This window comes from Strongylocentrotus purpuratus, unplaced genomic scaffold, assembly GCF_000002235.5.
Source record: "Strongylocentrotus purpuratus isolate Spur 01 unplaced genomic scaffold, Spur_5.0 spur5_scaffold_5, whole genome shotgun sequence".
Classification (NCBI taxonomy): domain Eukaryota; kingdom Metazoa; phylum Echinodermata; class Echinoidea; order Camarodonta; family Strongylocentrotidae; genus Strongylocentrotus; species Strongylocentrotus purpuratus.
Window position 1 is genome coordinate 24,289,314 of NW_022145611.1, and position 21,609 is coordinate 24,310,922.

Sequence of the window (21,609 nt, forward strand, 5' to 3'; positions counted from 1 at the left end):
CTGCAATAATGGAAAAGAAGTGCTTGTGAATATAAAGCTTTTGCATAAGACTTCAAAGGATGTATGTGTACATATATACATGTTATTGTTAATGGTGCACTCTCAATTCACTATAAAGCATAGCTAAATTTTAGAACAAAAAACTCATGTTGGTTAAATTTATATGAAACAGTGAAAGGAAAGAGTCTTGGTGGCAAGGTAAAAATTACAATACAGACATTGCATTAATACTTATTCTGTAGCTTTGTATAATCCACTGATGTTATACATGTAAGTATCATTGTGAATTAATTTCCTTTTTTTTTTTAGGTGGGGGCAAAGAGTATACTTGCCTTACTTCACTGATTGCCTTTGTCACACATTCATTTATCTGCTGTTTTAAATTAATGTTTGATTTTTATAATAAGATGTATATTGCATCCATTTCCCTCTGTAAACATTGAATAGTTATTATGAAAACACACTGGAAACTTGACACTCATAAATTTTCTAAGTGCAGTGCTTTGTACTACTGGTAAGCACATTTGTGTTACTTTTAAAAATTCTCCTCTCATGCATTATATCAATTTGAAAATACAGGAATGTTGCTAGTGTTGGGGTGAATTTTTAAGTACAATTATAGGCGTACTTACATCATAATGCCATTCCTATTTGCGCTTTCAAAGTAAATACCGGTAGTGCAAAGTGTTCTTTGTGGTGTCTTCTATTTTGTCTGGATAAGTGTATTTTGCAAATGTATTGCATTTATGATCTTTCCTCTAGGTCTGTATTAAATCAAGAGCAAATGAAACAATTACAAAGATTAAGATGGGCTGTGGTAACTCCTTGGAAAGATTTAGTGAGCTTTGTCACTGCATAAAAAGAAGATAAGTAAACAGCAATATTTTGAAGCTGAAAATCATCTGAATACAATAGAAAAGCCCCCCCCCCCCCCCCAAAAAAAAAAAAAAAAAAAACTGAATATGAATTGATCTTTGATAGCCCTTCTAACAAGGTTCATTTTAGCCATTCAAACAAAGAAAAGAAAATTGCAATTAAACCAGATTAAAATAAAATATTGAACATAGTATTTACTCAAATAATGCATTTTAATGTGAATTTATGATTGAAATCAGTGATTCAAACCAGTAAAAAAAAATTCCATGCCATCCCTGCCTCTCCATAATGTGCGATGAAAATATGAAATATGAATACAAGTTTTTTTTGTATTCAAGTTATGCATGTATTGATATACCTTTGCTACTTAATGAATGTTTTATGCAGTATTTACTATATTCATAAATTTGAAATTTACTTTTGTTAGGGAAGGTAGTATGAATTCCATGAAATCAGAGCTAGGTACTTCACTACAATAAGGGAGTTTACAGATAGCACATGGTACAAATGACCCCAAATATCCACAGATCTTTTACACATGGAGAAGTTCCACTTTGAGCATATTAGAATAATAACTGCCAAAGTCCTAGATGTGCTTCATGAATACCTTTTGTTTGCCCTCTTGAAAAGAATACTTCCACCTGGGTATCATAGAATGTACCGTTGCTGCCTAAATGAATAATATTACATAACTTTCATGAGCGCATATCCAGTATTCATCTCTGTGGGTTTTACCTTTTTGGTATAAATGACCTTTATCTGCCCATGCGCAGATTGTATCTGTAAACTCCCGTATTGACTATGACTGATACAAAGTTTTGTAGAAGTTGATCTGGCTTGCTTGAAGGCTGTATTAGAATGAAGCTTCATGAGCTGATCTAATATTAAATACTGAATGCCCATTTCTTCACATACAATCTTTCATGTGTGTTGTAATCAATGAACATTGTGAATTATTTGAATGCTTTGTTTTTTTGTATTTATTTAGATTATAGTTCGTAATTTACGACATGTATATACCTTATATGACCATTATGAAATTTGTCATCTCAGAAAATATATATATGTCACCTGTCGTTATGAATAGATTTATCTTGTGTGTTCATTCGTGTATGTTCATATCATTGACTTGTTCATTTAGTCAAGATATTGATGACCACTGGTAATTACGGAAGGAGGGGGGGGGGGGGGGGTAAATATCAAACCACACTGAATTCCTGACAGTGACTAACGGAACATTTTATATCTGAAAATGTTGACTTTACAGAGTATAGTACATGATTGTTTGTGGAACTTGTGTGTTGTGAAGAAAAAAAAATGAAGGGTAGAAGCAATTCTGAATCCATATTTGAATTTAATCTTAGCTGGGGTATTACATGTAGGAGTGATGAGATAATGATTTTTGGTTTCATATTTATTAAATACTGTATTAAACTGTATTAAATTAGTGTCAATGTATAATTTATAATTAGAAAAAAATTATAAAGATATCTTTGAACTCTGTTCTAGTATCTTTTATCTCTGTAATAACTATTTTTTTTCCTGATGGATATACTGTATATTGAGTGAAATAGAATTTCACTTGCAATATTTGTTGTCATGTAAAATAAAAGAGATAAAAAGCAGATGTGCAGCACAAAAATAGCAAGTGCGGTCATGGGGACTTCACTTACATCGTGCATGCAGAGTATCAAAAGGATCACATTTTATATTTGTTTTATTTGCGCAATCTGATTGCACCTATGTTATATTTTACACAATATTAAACCCGATGAAAATGTAGGCTATCATTCTTATTTTGTGATTTGAATGGAATGTAATTATGGTAGGTTCAAATAAAAGAGGTTAAGATCACATGAAAAAATTATACATTGTAATATTAACTGTGAATGAAAAAACAATGATGTATTTAATTCTTTAAAAATGTATTGATAAGTGGCACATTAAAACAAATAAGTTCTGCAAACTTTAATATTTTCATGTATTATGCTAGAAATGAATGCAAAGTCCGATAGAAAATTGTAAGGAACATATACATGTGCATAAATCTTCTGTCTTTTTTTTTCTGCCAGTGCTGTAATTCATTTGTACATGTATAAAGGATTACATGTAGATTTGATGTATGGTTCTAGTATATGTTTTGTAAGGCTATATTTTTGATACTTGCTTTCAATCTCATCATTAGTGTACTCCTGAGTAGAATATATTAAAAGGAAGCGTTTAAAAGTTATTCTTTTGTATGGCATTGATATATTTGTATCGTGGTGTCTCCACAGTTTGACCTATTTTTTTTTTCATTGGGTTACTATCAAAATATTGATGATCAGGGCATATCAAAATTGTAACATATTGGGGTGAGATAAATTGTGTACTTTCGTTGAAAACATCATCATAATTACATGTTCACTCATTATCAATGTAAATGGAACTCTGAACCATTAAGGAAATTAGGAGGGTTTTCTTTAAATGTTTTTGTTAATCTTTCTTTCTTCTGTTGTTATGCAGCTTCACTTTTTGTGGGCAATATATATCTTGGTAAATCAAACATACCGGTATATTTTTATAAAGCAATACACCAATAGACTGGTTTACTATTCAAATCTATGGATTTTTTTTCCCTATGGTTAAAGTGATATGTTATTCCATTAAACAATCTGTAACCATTACTTAGTAACCTTAGTATAAAAAGAATGCATATAATATGAATTTGTTAGTAAACCAACCAGTCTATTGCACTAAACCATCGTTTTACCCCAAACCATCATTTTACACGTACAGTGTAGCTGTGTTTCCTGTGACCCAACACTTCCTCCCACAACAATTGCTCCAGGGACAATTGCTTTAAGCTAGAGATAAAATACATGTATCTGGCCAGATTCTGGACTAGGTTGAGAGTTGCAATTGAATTTGGTGGGGGGTTGGGGGGGGGGGGGAGTTTAGCTTGGGTAGAGTGTTTGATCAAGGTTTGAAGTTACACATTTAGTTAGCGTAGGATGTATCATGTTGACCATGGAGCGATTGTTGTCTGGCCAGAACAAGTGTGTTTAAAGGTAGTACAAAGTTTTGGGAAATTTTCTTTACAATTTTGATACATTTGGATGGTCATGTGGATGTATTATAAGCACTAGAAACTTTAGCCCCTAAATCACTTCTGCTTTCGAGAAAAATTGAATATAAAAGTAAATATTGATGATAAGCCTATAGCTTAATTAATATCTTGACCTTGAGAGGGAGCTACATATTATTTACAATTTCATAACTTTAGACTCGATTTCAACCGCAACAATGATCATTGAATATTGCAGGACCGCATATGCTTGCAATATGTTCATTTGAACCAAATTCATGACCTCCCTCATCTCAAAGGAACACCTTTACACACTCGCCTTGCTACTATTTCACATTTCAATGCACAACTTTAAAACATACATCTACTCAGTATCTTTGTCATGTACATGTTACAAGAACCGGTTTATTCAAGATCATACTAGGGATGACAGTCACATAGCATCCTTTACAATGTTATCAACACAGAAAGGATTTGTTAATTCAGAGTGATGCTATCAATTGTCGCTTGTATGGAGTTTCCTTTTAAATATTTTGTCACGTGAAGAGTGTATAAAAAGACACAAATTCACAAAAATGACCTCATAATAAAATACACAATTCTTATCAACACAAAATGTTTCTAGAAATACCAGATTACAATTCTCCATAGTTTTTTTTTCCACATGCATTCATGTTTTACAAAGCTTATTTTCTTTCCCCGAAAAATCAAATATACAAAACACTATTGGCTCGTTTTCTAAATACATAGCTACATGGTAATACTTTCCAATCACTAGAAAAATTAATATTTACAAATTAACAGAGAAACATTCACATCTTGGATACAAAAAGAAGAGATGTTTATTTACATATGCTGATTCATTATTAGATCCTGACAATGTTTAGGATGAAAACACATACCAGACGGTTTTATAAAATAAAAAAGCCCCTCGTGAGAAAAGAAATGATTACATTTTTTGACTAATTCGTTCTCATCTTGGACATCAAAGGGTTGGCATTTTCAAAAGCATTACATGGACAACTGCAATGATCTATTTTGAGTTCACCTATCCACCTAAAATGAATTTTCAACATGAACAAACAATAGCAAAAAATTAATTATTATGCAAAAAGTACACTGTACATCAATGTGACCATCAGCAAATGAAATCATTGGGGCAAAAATAATCAATATTTTGGCACATGAATATTTGATGTATTGCCACTAAATACATAGTTGCTCATTTTATTTGTGGCTTTTTGTTTACCAGTAAGTAACCCTTTCAGATTTTCAGTGAATAAATACTTGCTAAATTTTGTTAAGCAAACTAAGAAGAATTTGATTTCGTTGTTTTGGGTTTCCTCCGAATCATTGTTTTTTTATATATATTATATTTAGTCATCATTTTGAAACAAATCTTATTGAGATAAACATCATTTGAAACTCATTTAAAAATTCTATACATTCCATATTGATGAAGAAGAAAAAAATCATCTTTCATTCATATCAATGGATATTTTCCGAAATCAAATAATTATATTTTATCACAAGTGAACATGTATCAAAACAACTATAATACAAGATTATCAATACAAGATGGTATTGCTACAAAATAAAAATGAAAGTCACTAGAAAAAGAAATAAATAAAAAAGTTAACCCCCAAAAAAGAATCAGCACAATTTGGCTCCAGTTGCATCTCAAAATCACATAACACACTATACATAATAACGTATATACAAACACACTTACAAAATTATGTCATTGGATTTCCTAGAGCCAATTTTTGTTACACCTTCAATAAGTTTACTCAGTGTTTGATCATTTCAAAACATCTTTAAAGAGAAATTCTATGTTTCAATTATATTTGTGATGTAAAGTACTATTAATTGCAATACTTTAATTCTGATTTGTGTTATCTGTGTATTTTCACTGAATGATTATTAAACAGAACCTTTTTTTTTTTAAAGAGGCCCTAGCAAGATTTCTCTGAACGGTTTCTAAAAGCTATATTAACAACATTACAATGTACATTAAAACAGCTCACCTTCATAATTTTCTGCACATATAAGTCATTAATTAGACTACTTGTTTAGCACAAGGCTAATCTGACAAAAGGTCCATATTATTCATATATTATCCTCTAAATGTCTCCCAAATTTAGGATCAATTAATTAGTTTAATTGATCAAGATAACAGGCAACCCTTTAGAGCCAGCTACAGCATATTGCCATTTTAATCTTGAAAATCTTCCTAATGCTTACCATACAACTACTATAATATACAGTAGAACTTGGTTATACTTGATATTCATTACAAACAGGTAATTTTGCCCTGATAAAATGAGGTTTCAGCAAACAAGGTAATTTTCTGGGTCTCTATGAGTAATATGCTGTAACAGGATTCCACTGTGTCTGTTCTACATGTTCAGTGACAAACTAGTATTAGAAGTGGCCTACTTTAAAGAGAAATATTACCATTCCTTAAACCCCAGTCACACAAATGACACCAACCCCAGACCTAACAGACCAAACAAAAAATAACACTACCCCTGGATGAGCAAGCATCAGTCAGTGTAGAGTCTGTTCGCCAGTGCGCTGAGGTATTACTGTTAACCAGGTGGATAGTCTAGACGTCATCAATGACAATGGGATCTGCAGAAGGTTTGACTGGGGATGGGGATGCAACCGGCTGTGGTGGGACGACTCCAGGGTTTGAGGGTCTAACAGCCATGGTCCAGGGATGGAAGGCCAGGCGATAGTGTGCTTGTTGTTAACCAGGCGGATAGTCTAGTCGTCATCAATGACGATGGGATCCGCAGGAGGTTTGACCGTGGATGGGGATCCAACTGGCTGTGATGGGACGACTCCTGGGTTGAGTGGTCTAACAGCCATGGTCCAGGGACGGCGGGCCAGGCGACGCTGCGCCTGCACACTAAGCTGTTTCCTAAGCTTTCTGCTTGGAATAAGAAGCAAATTAGAAATCTCAAGATTAGACACCTGTCACATGAGTTTGGAATGGTTCACAGATTGACAGGTGAATTCTTAGATCTTGTCGATCTTAAATCCAATGGTAACAAAATAAATATTTTTCATAAAAGCAGTTCAATGCTTAGTATCATCAGAATCTAAATTCCCTAAAGAGACAGCACAAAACTACTTCTGCATGACTCATTCAATACTGGGAGACAACAATGATGAAAAGGCGTCTGCCTCAACAGCAGAGACAGCTGAAATCTTGCCTAGTAACAACGACCAACGGACAAAATATTCATCTACCTAAACTAACATTTAAACTTCTACAACTCATCAAACCCTATTCAACATTCAAATGAAATAGAGAAACAAGAGTATAAAGAGAGTTTTGCCCCATGAGAGATACATCCATACTACTCATTTCTTGTCCAACAATTCTTAATAAATTTAGTGACAGATTGTTCAAGTTTCTCACCTGGTATTACTGTCTGCATGGAAGAAGACATCGTCAGGAGCATCAAGCCAACTAATCGGACGCTTCCTCCGAGATAGAGGATCCCCCTGTCAAACAAAACACAAACCTTCATTAACGGGAAGAGCATGTCACAATCCACATATTCCACGACACATTTTTTTCACTGCTCCTAACTACAATTTAAGAACTTATATGACATGAAAGGAAGTTAGTGGGTGAAGTTAGGGAAAGTTGTGTATTTAGAATACAATACATGAAATTTGTCTATTGACTATTCCAAGAATTTGTGTTAGTATAAACAAAGAAAAATTTAAACTAACCTGACCCACTTCTCTCAGCTTTCCATCTTCATCATATTCAGCTATGAAGGAGAGAGCAAATAGAAGTAGAAAAGAAATTAGTCTAATGACTAGTATGGAATTGATCCTATTGAAGAGTATTAAATGCTTAGTAAAATTGATTATTTTTAAAATAATTTTTCTTTCTTCAAATGAAGAATGTCCACTGCTAGCATGTATTATGTATAATAATTAACACAAGCTAGAACCGTCCAAGTAAACTCATTAAGTAAGAGCCTTAATTTGTTTAGAAGTGGTGAGAAATAAACTTATTGTTAGAAATATATTTTAAAGTACAATAAAATCATAATTTCTTTTAGAAAACAAAATTTTTTATAGCATCAACATCCATGTTCAACTACCTCACATTATCAACATATCATCTATACTGTAGAAAAATGTGATCTAATATGAAATTTTGTTAATTGAAAAAGAAAAAAACTTTTTGTGTTGCTTTACATTAAAATGCTGAATCAAGTTTGATTTTGGTGTAACATTTACATGTAGTTTTCATACACTCTAGCCTAAGATACATCTTGGACATCTCTCCAATTGATCCAGAGAAATATATGTGAGATAAAGTGATGTCTTTTCTTGAGAAAAGTAAATGACTGACATGGAAATTTAATTCTAGATTTGCATAGAGTTGCATTCAAGATAAATGGTTTTGTAAGTCTAATAAGATGAGTAAGATTATTTCCTCTCTTTGACATTGATTTTCACACTCACTTCTTCTATATTGACGAGGTGCTGATATGGTTGTACGCTTTGTCTGTGGGCCTTCTGTGAATACAAGGTGAAGAAAAAAAAAATCACTTTATAAGCTACATTCCTGTTTGATATGAAACATTTGCTGCAGACATACATTTTGTTACATAATTCAAGAAAAAATGCACAGTGAATTTTTAAAATAAAAGTTAATCCATTTCAACAACATTTATGCGTGTATGCAAAAATTACAATAAATATGTAAATTTGGAATAATTTAAACTAAAGAACAGGAAAACTCTATTAAATCAACCTGTCTATGGGAGTTCATAATAGTTTTATATATTCATTATTTAGAACATGCAAATGAAGAAAGAGAGGCAAGTAATATATTAATATAGATTTTCACATTCACTTTAAAAGCAAAAATATAAAAGTGACAAAATTACAGAAAAATATTTACAAATACAACTAAAATTACCACATTGAACTTCTGTAGATTATTTCAGCACAAATAGCATCTCAACTGTTATGTTAACTTATTTAAGAATTGGTTAACAGTGCAGGACTTCCAAAGACTCATTCCCAGTTGCCTGGTCACCTTCCAAAACACAAGCAATTTCAATAGAAGCTACAAACATTTGAGTTAAGGAAAATCGGTCAATGTAAACACTTTACTTAATGAATACCAGCACCAGATATACAGTCAAAGGGTGGTTGCAGATGAGTGAATGAGTAATGTGTCCACTTATTTCAAAGGAAAAGACCACATCCAAGATAAAAACTTGATTTTATATCAGGTTATTTCAAAAGGTTTAAACAGACCTCTGCTTACATTTTTTTGTAAATCCACAAAACATATATCAAGATGAATATATGATGAACAGGACCTATTGTTTTGGAGACTCTTGCACTGCTATCGATTACCTTCATTTGTTTATAAATACCTTTTCGTTTCTTTTCTTCTCTACCTCCACTGTCATCAAGCTGCCGTTTTCTGATGTTAGATAGCGTGCCAATAGGGTTGGTGGGCTGAGGGCGTACATTACCGTTTGGTGTTGGTCGCTCTGCAACAATAGACACAAAACACAAAAATATAAATTAATTTCAAGAACAATCAATATTGTTTAAAGTGACACCATATTGCCATATTCCCTTCTGGTTAGCAAAGAATAATAATATAATTACTATTACCCTGGAGACTTCTTCTAAAGAAATAAATCATAGAAATCTGTAATAAACATTGATGAAGAGATATCTTTTAGCACAGCATTCATCTGTAGATTTAGATGTCTAAGCATCTAGACATGACTTGATCAATCATTTGAATATTTCATAGGATTCATCGATCTCTGTTCCATATCCATAATTGAGGTATAATGACAAGTGACTTACGAGGGACTGGTTTCTTTGGCCGGTCCTGATCCAGGTTAGCCATGACAACATCCACCCTAGGCCAGGTCTTTGGCTTCAGCTTAGGCATGGTGGGGATCACACCTGGGGTTAGCTGATTCTGGCCTATAAAAGACATAATAAAAATTGTTGAGCTTATTCAGAAACTAGGATACATATATTAACATTTCAAGAAACAGTTGTAAGAAATAAATGTATTTGGAATTATGTCTTTGTATTGAAGTATTCTAATTTGTTTCATTGAGTTCTAGTCTAAAAGTTGAAAGTTTTTCCGTGAGCATTTTTTCATCTTAGACAAAGAATGAATTTTTTTAATATATTTTGACCCAAGTTAAGTAAATAGGTTGCATTGTGTAATTCATCCCTTAGACACAGTAATCACAGTAAATCCTCAGGAACAACTTCCAAAAGAAATGGAAACGATGTTCCTTAACATAATAAAAATGAATTTAAACTAGTAAGTCAAACTAAATATATATATATATAAATGAAATGACATACAGACACACAAAAAAATAAACATTAAGATAAACACATTAACTGTTTTTTTCATCAGGAACAGAATACATAGCCTACCAAAGTATTTGGGATACCATGCTTCACAGTTTACAGCCATTGTGTAATCGAGTGTCAACCACTACGGGAAACGAGCTAAAAGAATGACGACCACCAAGGTCCTGGAGTACTCACATTCCTGTTTGACTGTAGCCACGTTGATGGGGTCAAAGGGACACCTGGCCACGTGAGGTAGATTGAGCATGTTCTTACAGAGGAAACGAGAGAGGCGTGTGAGTGGGGTAGTGACCAGCATGAATGCCTGCCTTGTCTTGAGGGACAGGGCCCGAGGGTTACTGGTACGTATGGTCAGGCCGTGCACCGTCTGACAATGGCGCGCTAGGTGTGCCTTCAATTTGAACTCCTCCATAGGAAAGTAAAAGACAAATGAAGAAAAGATAGTAACTTATTCCAAAAGAACCTTCAATAACTGCACTCATAAACAATAGAATTAGATTTGTTGAAGTATTTGGTCTGATACCTAACAAAGTATTCCTTAAACTCTCTCTTGTTTAACAGGAAAAAAGAATTATTGTTGCAACACACATTAATCAAATTAAAGAAAGTAAAGTAAGCTACTTGCATTAATCAACTTTTCCTGGACTTTTCAGTGATAATCAGAACTTCCCTTCTCAACTACTGTGGGTAGCACATAACAAGATCATGTTGGTTTCGTCTGTTTGAATAGATATATTATGTGTAATGTTCTCACCTTGCCACAGCCGCTAATGGTACAGCAGAAAGGCCGATGCATCCCAGACAAGGGCATGGGAGGGCGTTCTGTACGGTTCCTAAGGTTACCAGGACGTTCCCCATCTGTGTCATAATTTCAATACAAATAATATGATACCCACATATTCATGTATGTTTTTGATGTGGTTTATTGCTGAGGAATCAAAATCTCTGACTAACAACTAAAATGGAGATTTAAAAAAATCTTAACCACTTTCTCTAAAGAAGAATGTGTAACAAATACGGTCCTCTCCTCCTTCCGTGGATGAATAAGCAAACATTATTCCTCAGGGATCTTTTCTTCAATATAATAATTTGCTATTCAGTTATGGGCCATGCCATCAGTACTCACCAATAATCTACTATTACAGTTCTTAAAACTTCATCCGTGAACATGACAAACCATACAAGAATCGTTCATTATACATGGAATATTGATATTGTGATGACTTCAACCTACCCAGTCTAGTGGGCATCTTAAGTCCACCACATTTCTTCCAGTACACCCAGCAAGTAGCACAGAGCCTGCACTGCATGTTGGCTGGTCCCCAGGAATACCATTGAAATGAGTTGCTTGCTGTAGGGAGAAAGAATGAAATTGGTAAAATCATGTTCCTCGACTCCAATGTGCGATCATTGCTTGTCATTCTTGTAATGAATGTCTAATTTGAAAAGCAGAAAAAGACATGTTTTCCTTACATCGAAAACAAATTGTGGACTTTCAATAGCTATGAGTGCAATGCAATAATATTTGTCAGCCACGACATTTTCGGAGCATTTCTTCCATTTCATCTTTTGCTCCAGGTTATTCAAACATTAAGGAACAAAGATTACGCCTGAAGCTGATCAAAAAACTGTCACCTAGCCATTACAGAGACCAGCAATAATTCAAAAACATGGAACTAATAGCATATCTACACATAAATATGTGTATTTGGGGCCACAACAATAGAAAGAAGTGGACATATCAAAACTGACTGTAAGTACTGTTAACTTGAAACATATCCACAAGTTAAATCCAAAAGTAAAGCTTACCATGGCAGCTCTCACAAGCCCTTGCGCATGGCTGAACCGGTGGTGGACCCTGTCCTAAAGGGTTGCCCCCTGCAATGAGTGGACTGGGACGGTTGCCCAGGTTTGTAGCTACGTTGATCTGATTCGGGTTCGGCTTGTTGCTGAAAGGAGGACAAAGAAATAAAGTGTATTTAAAGAAGTAATATAAAATAATCATAGATAAAGGTCAGATTAAAAGATAAAATCATGTATCCCTGGTATACAGAAAAACATTCGCACATACAATTTCTGATATGAAATGTTTTAACACGACTGTTTTTGTGTAAAGTTTGCAAAATACAAAAGCTGGCATCTGGCAGAAACAATACTTTTATCAACAAATGAACTGATAATAGACGGCCATAATTTCTTCAATCAACATATTATAAGGTTACACAAACTGAAAACCTCAAAAGAAAAATAATATTGAGACAAATCATTTCGGGACGTGAGGGCTTAACTTAACACTGGTTGCAAATAAGCACATTACCAAATCAATTAAACTAAAATGTTGTACCTACGTACAGAAAAATATACTTACTAAGTAGGTATGTAGACTTGTTTAAGTTTGCTTTCAGCCTCTGCTGCCTTGAGACGTTTCTGCTGTACGTATCTATCTGTGGTCTTCCACATGTAGTAATATTCCACTATGCTTTTGAGAGATTTCCATGGCAACTGGCAAAAGAATCAAAATCATTATCAATGAGCTTTTTTGTTCTTAAAAGAAAACTGAAATGAATTTTTTTTAAGCTTCAGATTTCTGATATAAATAACTTCAATGTAATTCATATGCAAAACAATGAAAATGTTATCCATAAATTTATATGAGCATGCAAATGTATGTCAGTATGAAATATAAACAAAGTATATAGTGGATAACATTATAAATGGCATACCATGACTGCAATACTTACAAAGTCTTGTCTAATATCATTGAAGTCCTTGCCGTATTTCTCTAGAGCTTCTTCAAAGAGATTAGCTTCAGAAGCTGACCATTCCTCCAGCTGGTCTCTACAGATGACCGGTCCACCGGCCGGTACCAAGATGGCCATAGCCTTGGCCAGTTCATAGGTCTGCTGATGAAGCACATCCATAGCATGGAACTAGAAGGTTGGGGAGAAAGAAAAAAATACATTGAAATTTTCAATAAAATGGTAAGAAAAGACATGCTACTTAAAAACTAAATTGACTTTATTGCATTACAATACAAGATGTACAAAAATTAAAAACTCAGGGTTATTTGGAGCTTACTGTGCAATGCAATGCAGCTCAGAGGGGTTAGCAGGTTATACAGATAAAAACGAGAGATGGCTTAAATTATGATTACATTATCACTGTAAAGCATCAAGGCATTAACAATTTCAAAATGATCAATTATAATGTGTATGATGCATTAAATCAGATTGACATTCATGCAGAACATTTCCTTATACATACAAATGAATTCCATACATACAGAGTGTAAAACAGTAAGAACATTAAAAGCTGTAATAGAACAACGCAGTTGCTAAATGCTAAATTCTTCCCAGTATGAAACCTACCAGTGTGATATCTCTTGATGCTGCAGCAGCACTCATGTGAAGACTGGGCTGACGGATGGAACTACTGCAGTCAAGGGCACGTCCAAAGGTTCCAACAGACCTTCATTAAAAGATTACAAATCAAGTAGAGTCATGTTACAAATGTCCATACCTGTGCTAGACTACCATCACAGCCAGAGTACATTATTTGCCAATAACCAAGAAATATCAAGAACTTATTCATATATTTGACTAGAAGCAAATCAATATTTGTTTACAAAAATATTCTCATCTCTTTGAATGCTGTCATTTAATATAGAGATTTAATTATGTATTTGTATCAATCTATCTACATATCTAGAGAGAGACATGAGATAAAGTACATAAATGCCTCCATTATAACATTGATTTTTGGATTTTGCCCCCTATTATACAGCATTGTTTAAGGTACACCAGACCCACCTTGCAAGCACCAGGAACTGGTCAATGCTTCTGTCATTCATACAGTGTTCTGGGTTCCATGTAAGAGCCTCAAGGTTTGCAAGATCACGTCCATCTGTCTCTTCTGGTGAGAGAAGAAAAGAGAAAGAGAGTGAGCAAGAAAAGAGGCAGACAGAGACACAGACAATGTGCGTGTGTGTGTGTGTGTGTGTGTGAGAGAGAGAGAGAGAGAAAGGAGTACAGGAGAGTACAGGAGACAGTGATAAAGGGTAGGCGTGGAGTTTACAAATGGAGAGAGGGAAATAGAAAAGAAGAAAAAAAGAGAGAGAGAGACATTCTAGAATAAAAAGTAGAATGGGACAATCTGAAGAAATATTATGGGAAAGAGTAATAACAGTATTCATTAAAACATTATAGTATAGCTTGCAAATTGAAGACTAATTAGAATTTCAAGAAGAAGCAAGACACAAGGAAGATAAGACAAGACACATGAAAGATACAAGCAAGTCTAGAACATAATTGGATATGACTTTCAAACTTTACCTTCTTTGAGGAGTGGTGTGACATCAGCTTGGTAGCGAGAACCAACTCTGATTTCTCCTTTATCTGCAAGCAGGGTCTTTTGTTGAGGGTCATACACCAGTGAGTAAAAGAAGGCATCCTAGAGATGAAGAGAAAAGACAAAAAAGAGGTGAAAAAAAAAGTGCCGGCCAGTTGAACTAAACTGAAATTTGATGCTAAAACATGTGTTAAAGTAATTATTTATATTTAAAAAGTATTGTATCTCCATGTTCTATATTATTAAAAGTGTAATGCATTGAAAATGAAAACATTGGAGGTTTCATGTTTATGTCTGTTACACTTTTATGCTTCTGGGGATCAATCCTTTATATACATGTATTGCATGAATTGTGTTCTTGATCATTTGGTATGTACAACTGGGCCTCACTCCGGAACAAACAAAAACTAATATTGTCAAGGGCTACCTTTAGACCAAACACATTTTATTCATTACAGTATATCACAATAAAATTGCCAGATACTGCATATTCAGGAGCTCTTTTCCCCACAACCTGGGACCCATTTCACAAAGCCTTTTTTTCAATGACAAATGACAAAAATCAGTGACAAATCTGCTGATAACCAATCAGAAGCAAGGATTTCACTAGCTTAAAACAAAAACTGTCATTTGTCACTAATGACAAGTTTTGTGAAACGCCCCCCAGAACTGCCAAATACAATTTTTCTAGAAAATATCACCGAGTAGCATATTTGTAGTCACTAGGTGTAATGCAGAACTTACATCTTTGGACAAGTAGGAGAGAAGGCTTTCAGTCTCATTGAGCAATGTGACTGTGCATTTGCCTCTGATGTGTGTAGCCGGAAGGGTCTCTAGCTGACGAGATAGGAAGAGTTCACGATGCTTCAGCTGATGACGTTGCTTCTCGTTTAACTCCTCCAGTGCCTCCTCCTGCTCCTCCTCAAGGGCCACTGAAACGCAAATTCCAATACAATGAATGATGATTAATAACTATTCCCTATGGCGTGAATCCATGTTTGGGCACAAGCTTTGATACAAAGCTTTTATTAGGCATTTACATGAAAATGGTAATTATTTCTAAAAAGCTCTCTGGAAGCACAGACAGATATGAAACCAGATATATTCTATACAAAAATGGAATATTATATCTATAAATATTTTCTGACACATTTCACTTAGCATTGATGTATAATACACAGCATATATACAGAAAGGAACATTAATTCAAGCATGTTAGTCCTGAAGGTCATATTCATCATGAATTTACAATGTCATAAGATCATTCTAAACATCATCAAAAAAACAGACATGCAACATATTGTAATCAATATTGTGCAATCACCACATTGAGCAAGCTCATAAAAAATGTCAAATCGTTGCCCTGCAACCTTGCAGGCACATGTAACTTCCAGTCCACTTCTGGGGGGTGTTTCACAAAACTTGTCATCAGTGACAAATAACAGCTAGTGAAATCCTTGCTTCTGATTGGTTATCATCAGATTTGATCCTGATTTTTGTCATTTGTCATTGAAAAAAGGCTTTGTGAAACACCCCCAGATGTCTTTTTTTTTGTTTTTCACACCATCCACAATATATATCCCACACGAACACTGAACATGATACATGTATCTCCTCCCTGTCATGTGTTCTATGACGTTTTCAAACTTACTTGCATGTTTATCTGCAAGCTGGATGAGCGAGTTAGGAATGTCTCTGCGGCGGTAGAAACATACCACCTTCGCCTCTACATTTCCACTGGCAGTCTGTGAGAAAAGGAGTACATGTATTGTTGAATTCAGCATCAGGGGATTTCTTATCACATTTTTTGATTCATCACAATACTCAGTGCACACAATATTAAAGTGACTCGGTAACATTGTTGAAAGTTGATGAAAAAACTGTTTAATTTTTGTATGAAATGTTACTTATTATATTCCTTCAACTGTACTAACCCTCTAACAGGCAAAAAAATCCTGAGAAAATTCTCAAACAACAAAGTTTTTTTATGGTTTTCTTTGAAGGCATCACTGTGCAACAGCCTCTAACAGTGTTTCCGGTAACTTCACTCATACTTTCAGATTATCTTTAATTGTACATCTAGCATCAAAGTCGCTACCTTAGCACCATTTTCTCTCATCTGAACGATGTTACCATATCCCTTTAAAGTCATACTACGTTACTGATCAATGATACTAATTTCAAGTAACTCAATAGCAAATGAAAAATGTTTACATGTATGTGAAAATTATTAAATCATACTTAAAAATGAAGAAAAAAATCCCTCTACAATGTACAAATTTACAAATACATGTATGTTACTTGGATGATGATTTTTCACATACCAATATCTATTCCCATTTGTGTATCTATGTTTTGCATTTGAAAATGAACATGATTTGCAAATAGATTAGAACTTTCTTGTGCAAAATTCCAAATTCCGTTTTTTTAAATAAATTTCTTACCAGTTCCTCTCAAATACTATCACTGCAAGCATGAACTGACAATTATTTCATAATCTTGAATGTAACATACCTTATTGAGTTCTTCAATCCTTCTAATGAGGTATGGTTGGGACGATGATGTCTCAAAGTAGACATAGTCTGGAATATAGAAAGTAAATGACATAGATCTCTTTTTTGAAAAACAATCACACAAAGCAATACATGTATACATTGCATGAAAATAATAGAAAGCAATTTCATGTTCAATACCAGTTTTAAACTAGCAGACCCTGGGGCATAAGGGGCAGACTATCCCCCCACTAAAACATAGAAATTAATAGTAAGTGTGCAACAAAAAGTGATTAAATGGAGAGAATTTAATTTTTAATTTGGGAATCAACCCAGTCATTTTATTATACAGTTATTGACCGGCAGGGGGTGTAACCGTGTAATATTAAGCAAATATTAATCGACTACGAGGGTAATGGTGCAAACTATCATCGCTGAGGTGATCTCGGGGCTACTATCTTCCCGATCCGCAAGGCGAGGGATGATGGTAGCCCAGAGATCACCGAGGCGATGATAATTTGTATCCATTGCCCGAGTAAAGGAGGTTAATATTTGTTTTATATCCCACATCGGCAATAAGGTCTATTTAAAGTGAATTTTACATAATAATAAGAACTGATTCTGCAGACAGTTTAGCTTCAGCTAAATTTTACAAAGCGCAACATGCATACATGTAATACAGTCGATGCGCGCTCATTTGACATTGACATTGACTTTGACATTTCGCGTAAACTACTTTGCTATGCGTATTCAATGGGCAAGGGTGGGCAAGTGGGGTAGCAGCAAAAAATTACTTTACAAAAGTACTATCTCAGGTAGATAGTACTTATCTATACCGTTTATTGCTCTGTACAATCGCAATGCAAACAGCTATACATGAGGGATATAAAACATTATATTAGATAGCTTAGACAGATACCGAGACGTGATTGGTCCAGAGCTTGTCACGTGATATCAATTGCGAGGATCCAAATTGTTATATTTTCCTGGCCGGTTATACTTTACCAGCAGGTGAAATGGAAATATTTTTAATCAATGCATGTCGCCCTCTTGAGGACTGTATGTCACCAATTACACATATTACCTGGGGTCGTTTTTTTTTCTTCCCCAAAAATGCTTTTTTGGGTAAGGATTTTGTTTTTTCGAATTTTTTTTTCTCCCTTGAAATTATATTTTTTTTATAATTTTTTTTTTTAAGGATTTCATTTTTTCTCCAATTATCTCGAAATATTTTTTTTCTAAAATTACCAATCATTTCGGGGCTTCATTTCAAATTTTTGGAAAATTTGGGGGGTTTACTTTTTCAACTTTCGGGGGCTCTTTATTCTGGGGCTACTTTTTCATTAATTCATAAAAGGATACAGTATGTTGAGATTTGTATAGTAGGCTAAGGTTTCGGGCTTCCAGCTTCATAATTGCTTAGACCTATTAAAAATAAACCCCTTTTTCTACATGAACTTCAATAACTAAGTATTCATGCATTGATTTGATGCAAGAACTGTAACATAATAGACCCTAGATTGTGATTAATTCTGGCCATGAATTTCCATACATCAAATCATTTTTCAAAGTAAAATTTTCACAAGAAAATCAGACAGCCATTTAAAAACGTAGACATTAGTAATACTTTTACTAATTCTAAGTTCAGGTTTCATACATCTATTCACGAAACTATATTGAAATTGCGGCAATAATGATGCAAACCAACAGATAGCAATTTCAAAGTGTCAAATCTCTTCGGCTCTACTAGCTCAGCTCAGCTCAGCTCAGCTCACACACACAATTGTACGAGTGTCAGTCACAGTGATTTTGTCTGATTTTCTTTACTTTGAAGAATGATTATCAAAATGCAGTAAACATGGCGGGAATAATCACAAAATAGGCTTTAATTTCATACCTCTATTCACAAAAACTTTATAAAATTGCAGCAATCGTGATGGACATTGATTGCAATTTCGCGATGTTTAGTGGTCTAGGTTCAGCTAATATGATTTATCAAAACAAAATCGACCGCCAAAAACTCGGCGCCTATGCTACGTCTCGATCTTGCAACCGCAAAATGTACGGGTGTTGGCGTATGTGCTTGCGACATGGTAAGCCAGGTAAGGTATGGAATATAGTTCGAATTTTTAAGACCGATTTTTTTTGTGCATACAATTTTACACGCCAACAAAGAAAAGCACAAAATGAATACGAAGCTAGAAGAGAGCGCGCGGCCGCTCATAATCGTTATGGGGGCGATTTGAGATCATTTCCTTTTTCTGATGTCGCCCCCGTAATCAGATTTTGGGCCTATTTCGGAAGCTGTTTATGGTGTTTCCGGGGCGAATTCGCCCTCCGCCCCCGTGTATTTTGTTGGCTGTTACCAATGTTCATGAATTGTGATGATATAAGTTAATAAAATTGGAGTGACTCGAGGTCGCCGTACGCTCCGCTATGCACACACTGTGTGCAAATTCACCAATTGTGACCGCACCCGAATGTAATCGCAATTCAGGTATGTATATTCCCTGTAGCGACGGCTCAGTTAATCATCACGGAACTTACGTACAGGTAATGTGCACTGCCGAGCGCTGGTTGCAGGGCGACTAGCACTGATGAGACCATAGCGCACCACTGGCTATATGATGAAATTAGGTCTGCTGATAACCACAATCAATATTAGTTTTTTTAGCACAATCAATGTTAGTTTTGAGCACAAAAACGGAACGATTGGCCGATTTAAATATTGTTTGTGTCTAAATTGCATATGATATGTACCTACACATTCTCTGTCATATTCCATAGGTCTATCCTCTTCTTATTTTTATTTTTGTGTGGTAAAAGATATTTTGATCAAGACTCGTGTCACTTTTCTTTGAAAATGAAACAGGACTGCATAAATTTAAACACAATAATTTTATTCAATACCTCAATAATTTTGGGGTCTGCACATATAAGACGCTTCATATTAATAATCTAACCAATGGCAAATATTTGAACAAATTAAACATCATTTTGACTTCTAGTTCCGCAGTTTCAACATAAAAATCATTAAAAATAAAAATATTAATTTTTTTTTAATACATTTCAAAAATCAACTTCACACAGTTATGTTATTACAATACGTTGATTCATTTAAAGAAAACTAGAACTCTCTACGACCCTCGGTTCAAAAGTTAATAAGTTTAAAGGTTTAACGGATTAAGCGGCCCAGCGCTTCGCCACTCAGCCACCAAAATTCACTGCAGAATTGCCCCAAAAACCCAGAGATTCACCAGATTCGATTTTTAAATGAAGAATATGAACTATGTGGACGGATTGTCAAGTATGAGATCCGTCCAGCCTGGGCGTCCTCATGTCCCCCCATGAACCAACGCGTCTTTTCCTTTCTTTGTGTTGGGCCTGCTGCTAGTTAGCGAAAACAAAATGGTGACCGAATTGGTAAGACTAGCTTGTTACGGGACATGAAAAAGCTCACTACAATCACACATTTCTGCACCCTCGTACTTACCACCAACTCTATACATGTTAGCCGCCATTCTGAAAAGTAGCCAGATGTGATATTTTCAAGCAAAAATGTTGAAAATTAAGAGCTCTTTTCGAGCGGAAGCCGCAGACGCGTTACGCTCACCCCCACGTCCGATTTCCGTCCTCGTCGACTTCGAGCCTAGCCAGGTTAACTAGTTATATACGTGGTTTAACAGTAGATGGCGCTCGACCAGTAAATGCGCTGAGCGCGCTAGCGTCAGGCATGCAAATAGAGAAAAAGCCAGCGGCCGAACACTTGATTATAAATATTGCATCGAGCCAAACAAAGAAAAAAAAATCCCCGCCGGATGGTAGGCCTAATATTTTTTCTTCTTCCAGAGTTGAGTTGTTGTTGTTGTTGTTTTATATATATATATATATTTTTTGGGAGGGGGGGGGGGTGAGGAGTGTTGAGTTGAAGAAAAAAAAAGTATTTGTTTTCATCTCATATTAACATTTACATCAGATGGCTTCATTTTAGGGGCTGGAATTGTTTTGAAACTTGTTACAAGTTTAAGGGTTCTATGCACTCTCTACCTCATTTCAATGATTTCAAGCTGTTACTTTTTTATAACAGAACTAAGCATGGGTGAATTCGAACTAGGTGGATCAGAGCAAAACAGCCGTGCCCACCTATCCACTGCTATAATATAGGCCAAGTAGCAAAAGTAACGAGTTTTCGTCCTGACTTTTTTTTTTTAAAGGAGGAGGCAGCGCTTTACTTTTTTTCTGTTTTTTTTTTTTGTTCTATTTTTTTCCAAGATCATGAGCCACCATATGGCTAGCCAAGGTATATTTATTTACATATATTGTGCTATTTGAGTATACTAGGCAATCAGTAGCGTACGCAGGATTTGTTCAGGGGGGGGGGGGGTTAACATTTTTAAATCGGGCCGAAAATTTCGCAACGTCTCA

At 34.8% G+C, this 21,609-nt stretch overlaps 1 protein-coding gene across 5 annotated transcripts; it reads right to left on the minus strand.

Moving 5' to 3' along the window:
* Positions 1-4,319: 4,319 nt before the first annotated feature.
* On the minus strand, positions 4,320-20,844 carry LOC589211 (metastasis-associated protein MTA3). 5 transcript variants are annotated; one of them, XM_030999763.1, is made up of 19 exons: positions 20,678-20,844; positions 17,207-17,274; positions 16,344-16,437; positions 15,437-15,624; positions 14,677-14,794; positions 14,155-14,257; positions 13,714-13,813; positions 13,087-13,275; positions 12,714-12,847; positions 12,155-12,294; positions 11,580-11,696; positions 11,100-11,203; positions 10,523-10,748; positions 9,815-9,937; positions 9,367-9,486; positions 8,441-8,494; positions 7,694-7,734; positions 7,374-7,459; positions 4,320-6,881 (listed from the first exon to the last, which is right to left on the minus strand). In XM_030999763.1, the coding sequence occupies exons 1-19, from the start codon at positions 20,703-20,705 to the stop codon at positions 6,713-6,715; spliced, it is 2,202 nt and encodes a 733-aa protein (XP_030855623.1). In that variant the 5' UTR covers positions 20,706-20,844; the 3' UTR covers positions 4,320-6,712. The 5 variants fall into 5 exon arrangements, 3 of the variants coding, with proteins under 3 accessions (XP_030855623.1, XP_030855622.1, XP_030855621.1); XM_030999762.1 differs by having other exon boundaries at positions 4,320-6,878; positions 10,523-10,751; XM_030999761.1 differs by having other exon boundaries at positions 10,523-10,751.
* Between the last annotated feature and the right edge of the window lie 765 nt (positions 20,845-21,609).

Coding starts and splice junctions, on each gene's coding strand:
- LOC589211 (XM_030999761.1), bottom strand. CDS start 20,705: ATGGCGGCTAACATGTATAGAGTTGGTG. Junction 13,814..14,154: donor CAGTTCCTGGTGCTTGCAAG/GTGGGTCTGGTG, acceptor CTTTTAATGAAG/GTCTGTTGGAACCTTTGGAC. Junction 7,460..7,693: donor AGCTGAGAGAAGTGGGTCAG/GTTAGTTTAAAT, acceptor TTTGTTTGACAG/GGGGATCCTCTATCTCGGAG.